At 41.2% G+C, this 17,717-nt stretch overlaps 1 protein-coding gene and 1 pseudogene across 1 annotated transcript in view; both read right to left on the reverse strand.

Moving 5' to 3' along the window:
* Window positions 1–11,968: 11,968 nt before the first annotated feature.
* On the reverse strand, window positions 11,969–13,722 carry LOC118939491 (annotated as a pseudogene).
* A 1,784-nt stretch (window positions 13,723–15,506) lies between these two features.
* Window positions 15,507–17,717, reverse strand: part of LOC110491454 (ras-related protein Rab-26) — a 136,427-nt gene continuing 134,216 nt past the window's right edge. The window contains exons 8-9 of the mRNA XM_021564921.2: window positions 17,178–17,254; window positions 15,507–16,969 (exon numbers count right to left, since the gene is read on the reverse strand). Of these exons, the coding sequence (XP_021420596.2) occupies window positions 16,867–16,969; window positions 17,178–17,254 (180 nt within the window). The 3' untranslated portion in view covers window positions 15,507–16,866. The remainder of the gene's footprint in view (window positions 16,970–17,177; window positions 17,255–17,717) is intronic.

Raw genomic sequence — 17,717 nt, forward strand, 5'->3', positions numbered from 1 at the left:
TCAGCCCAGAACTACACGGAGGGGGATCTTGTCAATGATCTCAAGGCAGCTGGGACCATAGTCACCAATAAAACAATTGGTAACACACTACGCCGTGAAGGACTGAAATCCTGCAGCGCTCGCAAGGTCCCCCTGCTCAAGAAAGCACATATACATGCTCGTCTGAAGTTTGCCAATGAACATCTGAATGATTTAGAGGACAACTGGGTGAAAGTGTTGTGGTCAGATGAGACCAAAATGGAGCTCTTTGGCATTAACTCAACTCGCCGTGTTTGGAGGAGGAGGAATGCTGCCTATGACCCCAAGAACACCATCCCCACCGTCAAACATGGAGGTGGAAACTTTATGCTTTGGGGGTGTTTTTCTGCTAAGGGGACAGGACAACTTCACTGCATCAAAGGGACGATGGACGGGGCCATGTACCGTCAAATCCTGGGTGAGAACCTCCTTCCCTCAGCCAGGGCATTGAAAATGGGTCGTGGATGGGTATTCTAGCTTGACAATGACCCAAAACACACGGCCAAGGCAACAAAGGAGTGGCTCAAGAATAAGCACATTAAGGTCCTGGAGTGGCCTAGCCTGTCTCCAGACCTTAATCCCATAGAAAATTTGTGGAGGGAGCTGAAGGTTTGAGTTGCCAAACGTCAGCCTCAAAACCTTAATGACTTGGAGAAGATCTGCAAAGAGGAGTGGGACAAAATCCTTCCTGAGATGTGTGCAAACCTGGTTGCCAACTACAAGAAATGTCTGACCTCTGTGATTGCCAACAAGGGTTTTGCCACCAAGTACTAAGTCATGTTTTGCAGAGGGGTCAAATACTTATTTCCCTCATTAAAATGCAAATCCATTTGTAACATTTTTGACATGCGTTGTTCTGGATTTTTGTTGTTGTTATTCTGTCTCTTACTGTTCAAATAAACCTACCATTAAAATTATAGACTGATCATTTCTTTGTCAGTGGGCAAACGTACAAAATCAGCAAGGGATCAAGTACTTTTTTCCCTCATTGTAGATTGTTGAAATGAAAACAAAGATTCACTAGAAGTTGACAGGTTAACCACTGAGTCAGCTAGAGGCTGAATCAAATAAAAAGCTTGCAGAGATAAAATTATGATTAAAAGTATCACTTATCCCATTATTTTCAGTTATGATGCCAGAGACAGACAGAACTTGCTTAGCTAGGCAAGAAGAATATTTTTTAAAGCTTCAGTGCATTTTCTGTTTTCCAAGGATCAGCAATGTATGGTGCATATTTCCATTTTATACTCCAACAGAATTTTGGAGGACGTATTGAGTCTGAGTAAATATACAGAGGTTGAATTGAAGAGGGACAGTTTATATACACAGTGGAAATCAAATTAACCTGGTAAGAAAGATCATGGAACATCAACACCATTTTGGAGACAGTCTCACCACCTACAAAATCCCAAGCTCCAGTCTTATACACAATTGAAAACGAATGAGTAGTAAGTCAAATCCAACTGAAAAGTCTTATAATTGTCACAGCTGAGATAAAGGCTACTGCAAAAGGCAACAAAAGTTACATGGGCATTCACTATCTGACACTGTATTTGACTGACTTGGTTTTTGGTTTTTATATTTATTATAGTTTTCCCTTTAGCTGCTGACAGCAGCTACTCTTCCTGGGGTCCAGCAAAATTGAGTCAGTTTCACATTTTTTTAAACATGACAATACATTCACAACAGATTTTACAACATGTATGCCCTCAGGCCCCTACTCTACTACCACATGTCTACAACACAAAACCCATGTGTACGTGTGTGTATAGTGCGTATGTTATAGTGTGTTTGTATGCATGTGTCTGTGCTTATGTTTGTGTTGCTTCACAGTCCCCGCTGTTCTATAAGGTGTATGTCTATCTGTTTTTTAAATGTAATTGTACTGCTTGCATGAGTTACTTGATGGGCAATAGAGTTCCATGTAGTCATGGCTCTATGTAGTACTGTGCATCTCCCAAACTTGGGGACTGTGAAGAGACCTCTGGTGGAATGTCTTGTGGGGTATCCATGGGTGTCCGAGCTGTGTGCCAGTAGTTCAAACACACAGCTTTGTGCAATGAACATGTCAATACCTCTCACAAATACAAGTAGTGATGAAGTCAATCTCTCCTCCACTTTGAGCCAGAAGAGATTGACATATTATTAATGTTAGCTCTCTGTGTACGTCCAAGGGCCAGCCGTGCTGTCCCTCTTTGTGGCACTTGACCACATGACTGCACAGTAGTCCAGGTGAGCCTAAAACTAGGGCCTGTTGATAGTTCTGTTAAGAATGCAGAGCAGAGCTTTATTATTGACAGACTTCTCTCCATTCTAGCTGCTTTTGTATCAATATGTTTTGACCATGACAGTTTACAAACCAGGGTTACTCCAAGCAGTTAAGTCTCCTCAAATTTCTCAATTACCATATTATTCATTACAAGATTTAGTTGGGTTTTAGGTTTTAGTGAATGATTTGTCCCAAATACAACGCTTTTAGTTTTAGAAATATTTAGGACTAATTTCTTCCTCGCCACTAACTGCAACTCTTTGTTAAGTGTCATTTCAGTCATTTCAATTGCTGTGATAGCTGACGTGTAGAGTGTTGAGAGGGTTGGGGAGTAACGGATTACAAGTCATTCGTTACATGTAAGAGATTACAAAAAACGGTAACTGTAATCCGTTACGTTACCAGCAAAAACATTGTAATCAGATTACAGATACTTTTGAAAAACGACATGATTACTTCGAGGACTACTTCTAAATTCAAAAAGGATGTTTGCAAAAAAGATATTTGACACATTTTTTATTTAACTAGACAAGTCAGTTAAGAACAAATTCTTAATTACAATGACGGCCTACCTCCGCCAAGCCCTAACCCGGACGACGGCATCACCATATTGAGATAAAAATGACGGCATTGTACTTTTGGGTAATGATAGGCTAGCTAGCATGTTTCACATGCAGCAGTGACCCAAGAATCCACTCAACTACACTACATGAACATACAGGACTTGGAAGAGGTGGGGCTGGAATTCATTGCAGGGTACGTTATAAAGTAGCGCACTATAACAGACTTTTAAAGGTAATTTACGATTGAGCCGACGTGCACAGTGTTTACCGTGAATGCGATCCCCGCAAACGTCTGGGAAAATGACGTTAAAAGCTTTCACAGGACTAGAATTCAATCTTAGTGCATCACAGCATGGAAAAAGTTGAGAAAACATGCATGACAATTGTGTTCTGGCCTTGGGCTTACACACTGAAGGAAGGACCAATACAAACACAAACAGTAGTCACCTGATTGAAAACGCACCAGATGTGCCTCTTGAGTTAGACCCCACACCAACACAAGCACACACAGACAGACAGGCATGTACACACACCACAGGAGGCTGCTGAGGGGAGGACAGCTCATAATAATGGCTGGAATGGAGTAAATGGAATGGTATCAAACACATGGAAACCAAATGTTTGATGTGTTCAATACTATTTCATTTATTCTGGTCCAGCCATTACTATGAGCCTGTCCTCCCCAATTAAGGTTTCACCGGCCGCATGTGACACACACACCATTGAGTGATGTCATGGATTACTTGGAGACCATACATCAGGGCTGGTGTGAGAGTGTTGCTACTTAACTACAGTGAAGAGCAGTGAGCAGCTTGGTGAAGGGTGAAGCTACTCTAGTCATTGGGGTCATCACGCCCTCTAATACAGCTGATGAGCAAGCCAAGCAACGGATGTCCTGCTTGGCTGGCGCGCGCGCACACACACACACACACACACACACACACACACACACACACACACACACACACACACACACACACACACAGTCATTGAAAATAAGAATTTGTTCTTAAAGCCAATGTGTATACTCGGGGTTGGGTAGGTTACTTTATAAATGTAATCCGTTACAGTACCTGTCCAAAATTGAAATCAGTAACAGAACTTTTGGATTACCCAAACTCAGTAACTCAATCCGATATATTTTTTTTAACCTTTATTTAACTAGGCAAGTCAGTTAACTTCTTGGTGACATGGGGCAGTATTTTCACATTCGGATGAAATGCATGCCCAAATTCAACTGCCTGCTACTCATCCCCAGAAGATAAGATATGCATATCATTAGTCTATTTGGATAGAAAACACTCCGAAGTTTCTAAAACTGTTTGAATCATGTCTGTGAGTATAACAGAACTTATTTAGCAGGCGAAACCCAGAGGACAAACCATTCAGATATATATTTTTTTGAGGTCACTCTCTTTTCAATGGGTTTTCATTGGGAATCCAGATTTCTAAGATACCTTTTTGAAATTCCTATCACTTCCACCGGATGTCAACAGTCTTTAGAAATTGGTTGAGGTTATTCCTTTGTGTATTGAAGAAGTACGACCATCTTGAACGAGGGTCACTTGAAGTGTACTGTTAGAGGCGCGTGACCAGAAAGCATGCTTCAACTTGCTTCATCCCGTCTTCAATTTTATCGATTATTTACGTTAAAAAATACCTAGAGTTGTATTACAAAAGTAGTTTGAAATGTTTTGGCAAAGTTTCAGATAACTTTTGAGGTATTTTGTAGTCACGTTGAGCAAGTTCGAACCAGTGTTTTTCTGGATCAAACGCACCAAATAAATTGACATTTTGGATATTTATCGCCGGAATTAATCGAACAAAAGGACCATTTGTGATGTTTATGGGACATATTGGAGTGCCAACAAAAGAAGCTCGTCAAAGGTAAGGTATTAATTATATTTTTATTTCTGCGTTTTGTGTCGCGTCTGCAGGGTTGAAATATGGTTTCTCTCTTTGTTTACTATGGTGCTATCCTCAGATAATAGCATCGTTTGCTTTTGCCGAAAAGCCTTTTTAAAATCTGACATGTTGGCTGGATTCACAACAAGTGTAGTTTTAATTTGCTATCTTGCATGTGTGATTTAATGAAAGTTTGGTTTTTATAGTAATGTATTTGAATTTGGCGCTCTGCATTTTCCCTGGCTTTTGGCCAGGTGGGACGCTAGCGTCCCACATATCCCAGAGAGGTTAACCTCTTGAAACTAGGGGGCACTATTTTTATTTTTGGAAAAATAACGTTCCCAAAGTAAACTGCCTATTTCTCAGGACCAGATGCTAGAATATGCATGAACTTGACTGCTTTGGATAGAAAACATTCTAAAGTTTCCAAAACTGTAAAAATATTGTCTGTGAGTATAACAGAACTGATATTGCAGGTGAAATCCTGAGAACAATCCAATCATGAAGTTACCCTTATTTTGAAACCCCTGTCTTTCTATGCATCCCTATTGGCCATTGAAAGGGATATCGACCAGATTCCTTTTTCTACGTATTCCCTAAGGCGTCTACAGCCTTTAGACATAGTTTCACGCCTTTATGTTGTAGAATGAGCGTAAACGACTACATTGCGTCAGTGGCCAGCTGATGGCGCTCAGATTGATTCTTGCGTAAAAGACAGGTAGTCATTTTTCCTCTCGCTCCTACTGAAAAGCCAATTGTCCCGGTTGATATATTATCGAATAGATATTCGAAAAACACCTTGAGGGTTGATTATAAAAAACGTTTTCCATGTTTCTGTCGATATTATGGATATAATTTGGAAATTTTTTCGCCGTTGTCGTGACCGCTATTTCCGGTGGATTTCTGAACATAACGTGACAAACAAACAGAGGTATTTTGGGTATAAAAATAATCTTTATTGAACAAAAGTAACATTTGAAGTCTAACTGGGAGTCTCGTCAGTGAAAACATCCGAAGATCATCAAAGGTAAACGGTTAATTTCATTGCTTTTCTGATTTTCGTGACCAAGCTTCCTGCTCCTAGCTGGACATAATGCTATGCTAGGCTATCGATAAACTTACACAAACGCTTGTCTTGCTATCGCTGTAAAGTATAATTTCAAAATCTGAGACGACAGGGTGATTAACAAAAGGCTAAGCTGTGTTTCGCTATATTTCACTTGTGATTTCATGAATATGAATATTTTCTAGTAAGATTATTTGACCATTGCGCTATGCTAATTAGTGTAGTTGCTGACAATTCTCCCGGATCCGGGATGGGTAGTTCCAAGAATTAAAGCCAGTGGCATGTCATTAGTTAAGATTGAAAAGGGGGCCGAGACAGCTGCCCTGGGGAATTCCTGATTACACCTGAATTTTGTTGGAGAGGCATCCATTAAAGAACACCCTCTGTTTTCTGTTAGATAGGTAACTCTTTATCCACAATATAGCAGGGGGTATAAAGCCATAACACATACGTTTTTCCAGCAACAGACTATGACTGATAATGTCAAAAGCCACACTGAAGTCTAACAAAACAGCCCTCACAATCTTTCAAGTCTGTTGTCAATTTGTTTACTGTAAAATAGCATTGTATCTGGTCAAACACAATTCTTTCCAAAAGTTTACTAAAGGTTGATTGGTCAGCTTTTTGAGCCAGTAAATGAGCTTTTACTATTCTTAGGTAGGGGAATAACTTTTGCTTCCCTCCAGGCCTGAGGGCACACAATTTCTAGTAGGCTTAAATTGAAGATGTGGCAATTCCGTCCTCTATTATCCTCAGTGGTGACATCATTATAACCCTATGTATAATGCAGAACACCAGAACACCTCTTAACCTTCAAATAAGTGAATGATTACAGTAAGCCTGCATTAGTTAAAGGCCCAGTGCAGTCAAAATGTAATTTCCCTGTATAATTTATATTTCCACACTATGAGGTTCTAATAATACTGTGAAATTGTGAAAGTTATGATAATGCCCTTGGTGGGATGAAGTTTTGGCCTGCCTAGTGGCATCACCATATTGAGATAAAAAATGATGGCATTGGACCTTTAAGTACTTTTAGGTAATGATAGGCTAGACTTTTAAAGGTCATTTACGACTGAGCCGACGTGCAGAGTGTTTACCATGAATGCGATCCCCGCAAACGTCTGGGAAAATGAACTTAAAAGCTTTCACGGGACTAGAATTCAATCTTAGTGCATCACAGCATGGAACAAGTCAAGAAAACATGCATGACGATTGTGTTCTGGCTTTGGGCTTACACACTGAAGGAAGGACCAATACAAACACAAACAGTAGTCACCTGATTTTAGTGGGCACCTGAATGAAAACGCACCAGATGTGCCCTTTGAGTTAGACCCCACACCAACACAAGCACACACACACACCACAGGAGGCTGCTGAGGGGAGGACGGCTCATAATAATGGCTGGAATGGAGTAAATGGAATGGTATCAAACACATGGAAACCACGTTTGATATGTTCAATACTATTTCATTTAGTCTGGTACACACACACACACACACACACACACACACACACACACACACACACACACACACACACACAACATTGAGGGATGTCATGGATTACTTGGAGACCATACATCAGGGCTGGTGTGAGAGTGTTGCTACTTAACTACAGTGAAGAGCAGTGAGCAGCTTGGTGAGTGGTGAAGGGTGAAGCCGCTCTAGTCATTGGGGTCATAACGCCCTCTAATACAGCTAATGATATGGAGAGCAAGCTAAGCAACAGATGTCCTGCTTGTCCTATACACACACACACACATATGCATACACACACACACACACACACACACACACACACACACACACACACACACACACACACACACACACACACACACACACACACACACACACACACACACACACACACACACACACACACACACACACACACACACACACACACACACACACACACACACACACACACACACACACACACACACACACACACAAATATTAGCCAAAACAAAGACAAGCCACAAGGCCACAACATGTACTTCGGTTAGAGATATCATGCAGAGACAAACATAAGGCTGGGACAGAAAAGGGATCTTTATTTTTTCCATCCTCGTGTATCTCTCTAGCTCTGCGTTCCATCTCTATCTATCTACAGTGTGCACCAAAAGTATTGGGACAGTGCCACATTTGTTGTTGTTTTGGCTCTGTACTCCAGCACTTTGGATTTTAAATGATACTACGAGGTTAAAGTGCAGACTGTCAGCTTTCATTTGAGGGTCTTTTACAGCACTTTTTCCACATAGTCCCTCTATTTTCCACATAGTCCCACTTATGTCTATTAAAGTTGTAAGAAATTAAATATTTGGGCCCATATTCCTAGCACGCAATGACTACATCAAGATTGTGACTCTACAAACTTGTTGGATGCATTTGCTGTTTGTTTTGGTTGTGTTTCAGATTATTTTGTGCCCAATTGAAAATGAATGGTAAATAATGTATTGTGTCATTTTGGAGTCCTTTTTATTGTAAATACGAATAAAATATGTTTCAAAAACACTTCTACATTCATGTGGATTCTACAATGATTATGGATAATCCTGAATGAATCATGAATAATGATGAGTGAGAAAGTTACAGACGCACAAATATCATACCACCAAGACATGCAAATCTCTCACCATTACAATAACAGGGGAGGTTAGCATTTTGATAGTTGTGCTTCTGTAACATTCTCACTCATCATTATTCACAATTCATTCAGGATTATCCGTAATCATGGTAGCATCCACATTAATGTTATTAAAGTGTTTAGAAACATATTCTGTTCTTATTTACAATAAAAGTAATACATTATTTACCATTCATTTCCATTGGGCACAAAATCATCTGAAACATAAGCAAAACAAACAGCAAATGCATCTAACAAGTTTGTAGTCACAAGCTTGATGTAGTCATTGGGTGCTAGGAATATGAGACCAAATACATACAGTGCCTTGCGAAAGTATTCGGCCCCCTTGAACTTTGCGACCTTTTGCCACTTTTCAGGCTTCAAACATAAAGATATAAAACTGTATTTTTTTGTGAAGAATCAACAACAAGTGGGACACAATCATGAAGTGGAACGACATTTATTGGATATTTCAAACTTTTTTAACAAATCAAAAACTGAAAAATTGGCAGTGCAAAATTATTCAGCCCCCTTAAATTAATACTTTGCAGCGCCACCTTTTGCTGCGATTACAGCTGTAAGTCGCTTGGGGTATGTCTCTATCAGTTTTGCACATTGAGAGACTGAAATTTTTTCCCATTCCTCCTTGCAAAACAGCTCGAGCTCAGTGAGGTTGGATGGAGAGCATTTGTGAACAGCAGTTTTCAGTTCTTTCCACAGATTCTCGATTGGATTCAGGTCTGGACTTTGACTTGGCCATTCTAACACCTGGATATGTTTATTTTTGAACCATTCCATTGTAGATTTTGCTTTATGTTTTGGATCATTGTCTTGTTGGAAGACAAATCTCCGTCCCAGTCTCAGGTCTTTTGCAGACTCCATCAGGTTTTCTTCCAGAATGGTCCTCTATTTGGCTTCATCCATCTTCCCATCAATTTTAACCATCTTCCCTGTTCCTGCTGAAGAAAAGCAGGCCCAAACCATGATGCTGCCACCACCATGTTTGACAGTGGGGATGGTGTGTTCAGTGTGATGAGCTGTGTTGCTTTTACGCCAAACTTAACGTTTTGCATTGTTGCCAAAAAGTTCAATTTTGGTTTCATCTGACCAGAGCACCTTCTTCCACGTGTTTGGTGTGTCTCCCAGGTGGCTTGTGGCAAACTTTAAACAACACTTTTTATGGATATCTTTAAGAAATGGCTTTCTTCTTGCCACTCTTCCATAAAGGCCAGATTTGTGCAATATACGACTGATTGTTGTCCTATGGACAGAGTCTCCCACCCCAGCTGTAGATCTCTGCAGTTCATCCAGAGTGATCATGGGCCTCTTGGCTGCATCTCTGATCAGTCTTCTCCTTGTATGAGCTGAAAGTTTAGAGGGACGGCCAGGTCTTGGTAGATTTGCAGTGGTCTGATACTCCTTCCATTTCAATATTATTGCTTGCACAGTGCTCCTTGGGATGTTTAAAGCTTGGGAAATCTTTTTGTATCCAAATCCGGCTTTAAACTTCTTCACAACAGTATCTCGGACCTGCCTGGTGTGTTCCTTGTTCTTCATGATGCTCTCTGCGCTTTTAACGGACCTCTGAGACTATCACAGTGCAGGTGCATTGATACGGAGACTTGATTACACACAGGTGGATTGTATTTATCATCATTAGTCATTTAGGTCAACATTGGATCATTCAGAGATCCTCACTGAACTTCTGGAGAGAGTTTGCTGTACTGAAAGTAAAGGGGCTGAATAATTTTGCACGCCCAATTTTTCTGTTTTTGATTTGTTAAAAAAGTTTGAAATATCCAATAAATATCGTTCCACTTCATGATTGTGTCCCACTTGTTGTTGATTCTTCACAAAAAAATACAGTTTTATATCTTTATGTTTGAAGCCTGAAATGTGGCAAAAGGTTGCAAAGTTCAAGTGGGCCGAATACTTTCGCAAGGCACTGTATTACTACCTTAATACACAAAAGTGAATTTGTCCCAAAACTCTCCTAAAATGGGGGGACGATGTCCCAATAGTTTTGGAGCTCACTGTATTTCCCTCAAAACATCAGTGAGAGTGGAAGCCACCCTGTTGTGGTGGAAATGGTTTCCCATGAGAAACTATGGTACAAGCTTGCCCTCAACTGTTCATTTGAGAGATGACACCCAATGCTGGATCAGAGACACACAAGGTCACTAAAGAGAGATGATTTTTGCTCTGTGTTGACATCAAATGAATCATGTTGTAGCTTTAATACAATTGAAAATGACATTGTCTGAGAACCAAAAGCAGAGGTGACAGGGGTAATTAATAATCAGTTAGTATATATGTATTAGACAGTCGTTACACCACTGAACTCTGTGCTTCCTTCTTATATTGCAGGAGTACACTTACAGGGCATGAGAGCTAGTCTAAGTCATCTAAGAAAAATAACTTTAGCGATCTAACACTCTAGTTTAAGAGTGTTGTTTTGGCTCTGTACCGACTTCTTGCTTTCGGACAAGCTAAACACCTTCTTTCGTCGCTTTTGAGGATAAAACCGTGCCACCGACACGGCCAGCTACCATGGACTGTGGGCTCTCCTTCTTCGTGGCTGATGTGAGTAAGACATTTTATCGTGTTAGCTCTCGCAAGGCTGCCGGCCGAGACGGCATCCCTAGCCGCGTCCTCAGAGCATGCGCAGACCAGTTGGCTGGAGTGTTTACAGACATATTCAATCTCTCCCTATCCCAGTCTGCTGTCCCCACATGATGGCCACCATTGTTCCTGTACCCAAGAAAGCAAAGGTAACTGAACTAAATTACTTCTGTCAACATGAAGTGCTTTGAGAGACTATTCAAGGATCACCTCTATCTTACCTGACACCCTAGTCCCACTTCAATTTGCTTACCGCCCCAATAGATCCACAGACGGTGCAATCGCCATCGCACTGCCCTATCCCATCTGGACAAGAGGAATACGTAAGTAAGAATGCAGTTCATTGACTATAGCTCAGCATTCAACACTACCTGTCCTCCAGGACACCTACAGCACGATGTCACAGGAAGGCCAAAAAGATAATCAAGGACAACAACCACCCGAGTCACTGCCTGTTCACACCGCTACCATCCATAAGGCTAGGTCAGTACAGGTGCATCAACGCTGAGACCGAGAGACTGAAAACAACATCTATCTCAAGGCCACCAGACTGTTAAATACGCCATCACTAGTACATTAGAGGCTGCTGCCCAATATACATAGACTTGAAATCACTGGCCACTTTAATAATGGAATACTAGTCACTTTAATAATGTTTACATATTTTGCATTACTCATCTCATATGTATATACGGTATTGTGTTCTGTTCTGCTGTATTTTAGTCTCTGCCGCTCTGACATTGCTCGTACAAATATTTATATATTCTTAATTCCATTCCTTCACTTAGATTTGTGTGTATTGTATGTATTATTGTGAAATTGTTAGATATTACTTGTTAGATACTAGTGCACTCTAGGAGCTAGAAACACAAGCAATTTCGCAACACTCGCAATAACATCTGCTAAACACGCGTATGTGACCAATAACATTTGATTTGATTTGATATGAGTGTATCTCAATAGTCTAAATTGGCTGGCTCTTGGAATCACCACACATACCCGCGTCTTCAGATCCCTGCAGATTAAGGAGAGAAGCTACAGGGAGGTGAGATGCACCGCTGAAGACGCATCATGATGCACTTGTACACTGTCATTCCTATGTCAAAAGGGCAGTTGAAAGTGTTACCACCAAAAAACAATCCCCACTGGAATCTCAGCTCAAAGTATATAGTTAGAGACATTTGAAGCAGACATAATCTACAGAACATAAGGTAACAATATACAACAAATAAGGTAACATACACAATAATGATTTTGAGTAAGGATGAAAACATTCTATGAGCTTGGCAGTCATCTTTGTCTCTTTTTGTCTTTTTGTACAGGAGACACAGGATATGTTTCACTACAATCCATTCATAAACGTTGATCCTGAGTTTTGAGACATAGCCATGTCAATGGCTGTCTTTTGGCACCAGTGTAGCCCCAAATCGGTCCCAAAATGCTGGGTATTGTTCTAGCTCTTCTGGCCAGTCCAGGTGGGACCTGATCTTCACCAGTCTGGCCAGTCCAGGTGTGCGGACAGCTGGCGAGGAGGGATGGCCTCCAAGAAGACCAGGATGAGGATCTCCCCGTGCTCCACCCGCAGCCGGTTAGTGGCCAGCTTCATCTCTAAAGAGCACCAGTTTCTGAGGAGGTAGTGGCTGCTGACCAAGGAGACGGTCCGGCAGCTACTGTAGAGACTCTCTGTGATATTGTCCACAATATCCTTCCCCAGCTGGAAAGGGGGACCTCCTTGTTCCAGCTTGGGCAGGTCCTCCTACACCTCCCAGCGCTTGTCTTTCCCGCTGTAGGGCGAAGTACCGGTACTGTCCCTTGTTGTTCCAAAACACGACCTCCTCCAACCAGCCGTGAGGGATGTGGAACAGAGCCAGACGATAGTGGCCAGCCAGGTGATGTAGCAGATCCACCAGCATGAAGAGCTGGAGGCCCAGAGAGGTGGAGACAAACTAAATAAATCCTGTGTCCACAGGAGGCCCAGACAAACTAAATGAATCCTGTGTCCGCAGGAGGCACAGAGAAGGGTAGACAAACAAAATTAATCCTGTGTCCACAGGATGCCCAGAGAGGTGTAGACAAACAAAATGAATCCTGCGTTCACAGAACAATGCATGTGGGCGTATTTGCAACGTAATCCCTCAAAGGTACAGTACCAAAACATGACATTAACTTATTGATTCCGTTTTGCCCAGTTATGAAACCAAGCATTGTCGCAACTGCATTGTAAAATAAGCTATTGTATGAGCAGATACCTTTTCAGGGGCCAAGGGAATTCTTTCATTATCATAAGTTCACTGTTAATAACCAAATGTAATTCTATCTATTACTCTAAGGTCCTTTTCCAAGTAGTCGATCCTGCAGTTGTGAAACATGATCTCAAAACCAGTCTGCTGATTGAGATCTACTCCTGTTAAGTTGCAAATCCCTCAGGTGCACAAGTGTATTCAGACTGGTTAGATCCACAAATAAATCTGAGGGATTCGATTCTAGCTTGAAGCATTGAAGGAACTTAAAAGTAGCTCCCAGCAAAGACTGACCCACACAGGATCCACTATGTTCAACGACAGCCTCTTGGAAAGGCCTCTCACTGTCCTGAAAAGAGACTGTCCCTTCCGTATGCAGGCCCAAGCCTGGGTTCGGGCCACCATTGCCCCCAATAATGAGAGTCATGGGCCTCATGCCAGGGCTGATGTAGAGCTATGTCAGTCCCCGAGGTATGCTGCCAAATACACACGTCAGATTGAGCTCAATCTTGGATTCTGGAGGGAAGTTCAGGTCTCCAAGAGACATATTCTGTATTGAACTAAGGTGAGCAAAATATAATGCCTCACTGTTCACCAGTGGATTCACCTCCAGATTGAGGTACTCAAAGCAGCACAGATCAAATACATGTAATTATTGGATTTCAGATATGTGGCCTAGGTTTAAAACCTATAAGGCACAGTATTTCAAATCCAGTTCTTCCAGGTTTTTCATGCCACAGAATTGGCTATGATGTATGCTAAGACTATTATTGTACAGCCATAAGAATACCTTTAAACACAAGATAGGAGGACTGTGTTGAGTTTTACAAAGGGGATGTGACTCTAGTACTGTCCAAAGAAACAGACAAACTCTGGAGATTCCTCAATACATGGATAAAACTCAGATCAATAAATATTTGTTGAACATTTTTGAATAGCAGACATTGAAAAGTTGATATGGTCCGTCGTCAATGAAACATAAGTTGAGAGCTGATAGAGTCAACATGCTCCTGACAGAATTCAAATGATTCCACTTGGCTGACACCCCGACTGCAGTAGTTGCATCTGCAGTAGATCATTTAGAGGTATGCTAAGAGATGAAATGTTTTTTAAAACCTTCAAAACACACCTCTACCTATGGTCTTCAGATGACGGGAAGTCAAGACAACATCTTGAAGACTATAGAAACTTGGGTCAACTTGAATAGAACCACTAGAGGTGGTGCAGTTTGGGATCCTCAAAGTGGCAATGTTGCCCGACAGGTGCAGGGAGTTATTAACATACAATAAACCTCTGACAAGCTGTTCATGGCTACCTGTTTCATCCCAGCAAATGCATCTACAGCTACTGCAGAGAACAAACATTGTATTCTGAACTGTTTAAGAGTGTGTGAATCTTTGAACGGATTGGAATAAATGGATAAGATCAAAGAGCAAGTAAGACTCTGTGTCTGAACTTCCGAAAGCGCTCTGCATGTATACGGACTGCCCGACGGTATAGATGCAGATTTGCCTAAGATGAACCTGAAGACACAGCTGCAGGAAATGCAGCTCAATGTGACAGCTGAGACAGTAGACAGAGACTATAATTGTCTCAGTATCAACCTTGACAGGAAACTTCACCTCACACTTGCCCTTCCAACCAACCAACCAACCACACGCACGCGCACGCGCACGCACACACACACCGGAAGGACACAGGAGGTTTTATTTCAGATTCATCTCAACTTCTTCAAATTCTTATCTTACAGAAAGGTCTTGGACTATGCTTCTGTAAGATATCACGTGTTTTTGTTCTACCTTGTTATTTTTAGTACTACATTGTTGGGGTTAGAGCTTGCAAGAAAGGCATTTCTCTGTACGTGTGCTCGTGACATTTAAACCTGAAACTTGAATGAAAATGTGACTGTTAAAAGATAACTGAGAAAGAAGCAGCAGTTATAGTTTTCCTGGGAATCTGTTTTCTAAAGGTGAACATCATTTCATTTCAACTCAATACGGTATAAAGAGCAGAATAAATGGACTGCCGTGCTTGCCAACCATTTGAATGTGTCTTTAGCGCTCGCTTGATAATGGAAAGAACGTTCCTTAGACTTGACTTGAACTGACCTAATGTGACCAGATGGCGGTGCTGTGGACTCACACAGGGATTGGACTCAGAACTGAGGAAATCAAGATCATATCATTCACTACTGTGCATCTTAAACTTTATTGTGAGTACTGAAGTTACATAGAAAAAATGTACTTACTGTGTCTGAGTGGATTATAGAAGTACAGTAGGTACACTCTTTTCTATAATCAAAACATTGAACGATTTGCTGCCCTCTGTACATTATTCAATATTCCAGCAATATTCTTTCATTGTGCATCATAGTACTTCAGTTAAACTGGAACAAAATACAGTATGAAACTCGATATCATTTACATTAGGCAATTACATACATTTCTCTTTATACGTCTAGAATGATGAATCCACTGAATTAAAAAGTGTTGTAAATCGATACGAAGGTCAGATGTGCGGAGTGCATCTCTTCAAAATACCATGGTTCGGAAAAGAATGATATAGATACAATTGTAGCATTTCTGAAATAAAGTCAAGGTAGGTATACTGAACAATACTGTATTCAAATACAGGACAGATGTTTTGCCTCCAGAATATCAATAACATGATGTTGGACACCCTGTACAGAAACACATAAACAACATTTAAACATTTGAACAAACCCTTCCATAGAGTGTTATAGATTTACAAAGATCCATATTGATATTATCTTGCCTCAATGCACAGTTTGAATTGTATAAACAGCCCACAGTTTCTTGTTCTGCTACTTGACAACCTCTTGACTTTCTACATCACTAGACACTGTGTTCCATTTGGCCTCAACAGGACAACCATTTATAAGTAATGCAAACTATAAAGCTCTAGATTATGCATTTCATTTCAAATATATGCACCACATACTTTCTTAGTAATATTGCACAAAAGGACTCCAATGGATCATGAACGATGGATAGAGCGAAGGGGTACAAATGGGGACCGTTTAGATACATTCACAGCTGCAAGAAGAGGTGGGTCAGGAGAGTTCTGCAGTTGGGTGGGGGACTTGGATGAGTACACAAAATATCACCAGGAAGAGAAATCATCAGAGAATGTGTGAGATGACACAGAGGTACTGTAACTTGAAATGCTCCAGCTTAATCTAGTGGGTGTACTTTGACAGGTTGCTGTTTGATGTCTACTCTGGTGGTCTTTACTGAATGAGTTTGATAGACTAATAGGCTGTGATTCTTACTGTACCGATGCACTGAAACTGTCATCCTTTTATCATACAGTAGGGGGCAGAAGAAGACGCATTATGAATTCACTCGTACACCATACACATACATACACAACCACCACTGTTAAAAACGTATCACACACACACACATGGGGAAAAGGAAACAGCGACACACACTTTATACACCGGTAGACATATACACACACGAGACAGACTCATAGCCAATAGGCCACAGCCACACACACACACACACACAGAGAGAAAGAACAGGTTTATGTGCGGCAGCAACCAGCACTCTTCATCTCCTTGTTGACATAATCTTCAAGCTGAAACGTTGGTTCATCAGACTCCTTCTGTGACCTGTGCTTCAGCTCTCTGAGAGAAAATAGAAAAACAAAGGGTAGAGAAAGCAATAAAGAAAGAAGAAAAGGACGGGGAAATTCAATCTCGTTTCAGCATATTTACTGCATAGGTTTATTTTTGATTCTGTGTTTATTTCGAAATCACATGTATGACAAAACAAAAAGGCATTGATTGACATGTCATCTCTAGAGAACACAGCAGTGGTAAACATCCTACTCACCTGGCCACAGCTGTAAATGCCAGCTCCACGTTCAGGCCAGATTTAGCACTGGTCTCCATGAAGGGCACAGCAAACTCCTGCACAGGGTAGAGTGAGAGTCCACCAAGTTTTAGGGTATTAAGTACCTGGTGTGTTTGTGTGTGTTTTGTGTGTATGCAATATTGTGAAAAGCCGATAAATAAAACTGTTGCTGACCCCCCCAACACAAAAAAATCCCATTGCATGGAAATATCGTTCTATAGGTTAATTTGCATAATTTTCATTACAAGTGCAGCAGGTTGTGAACTCTGCAAACAATGTTTCCACTCTGAGCCTGCCTGCCAGGGTTGGTCCCACAAAGCCAAAGCCCCCTGATGGGTGAGGATAATATACAAGGAATTTCTCAAAGCTGCTAATGAGAACCGTGTGTGTGTGTGTGTGTGTGTGTGTGTGTGTGTGTGTGTGTGTGTGTGTGTGTGTGTGTGTGTGTGTGTGTGTGTGTGTGTGTGTGTGTGTGTGTGTGTGTGTGTGTGTGTGTGTGTGTGTGTGTGTGTGTGTGTG

This window comes from Oncorhynchus mykiss, chromosome 16, assembly GCF_013265735.2.
Source record: "Oncorhynchus mykiss isolate Arlee chromosome 16, USDA_OmykA_1.1, whole genome shotgun sequence".
Classification (NCBI taxonomy): domain Eukaryota; kingdom Metazoa; phylum Chordata; class Actinopteri; order Salmoniformes; family Salmonidae; genus Oncorhynchus; species Oncorhynchus mykiss.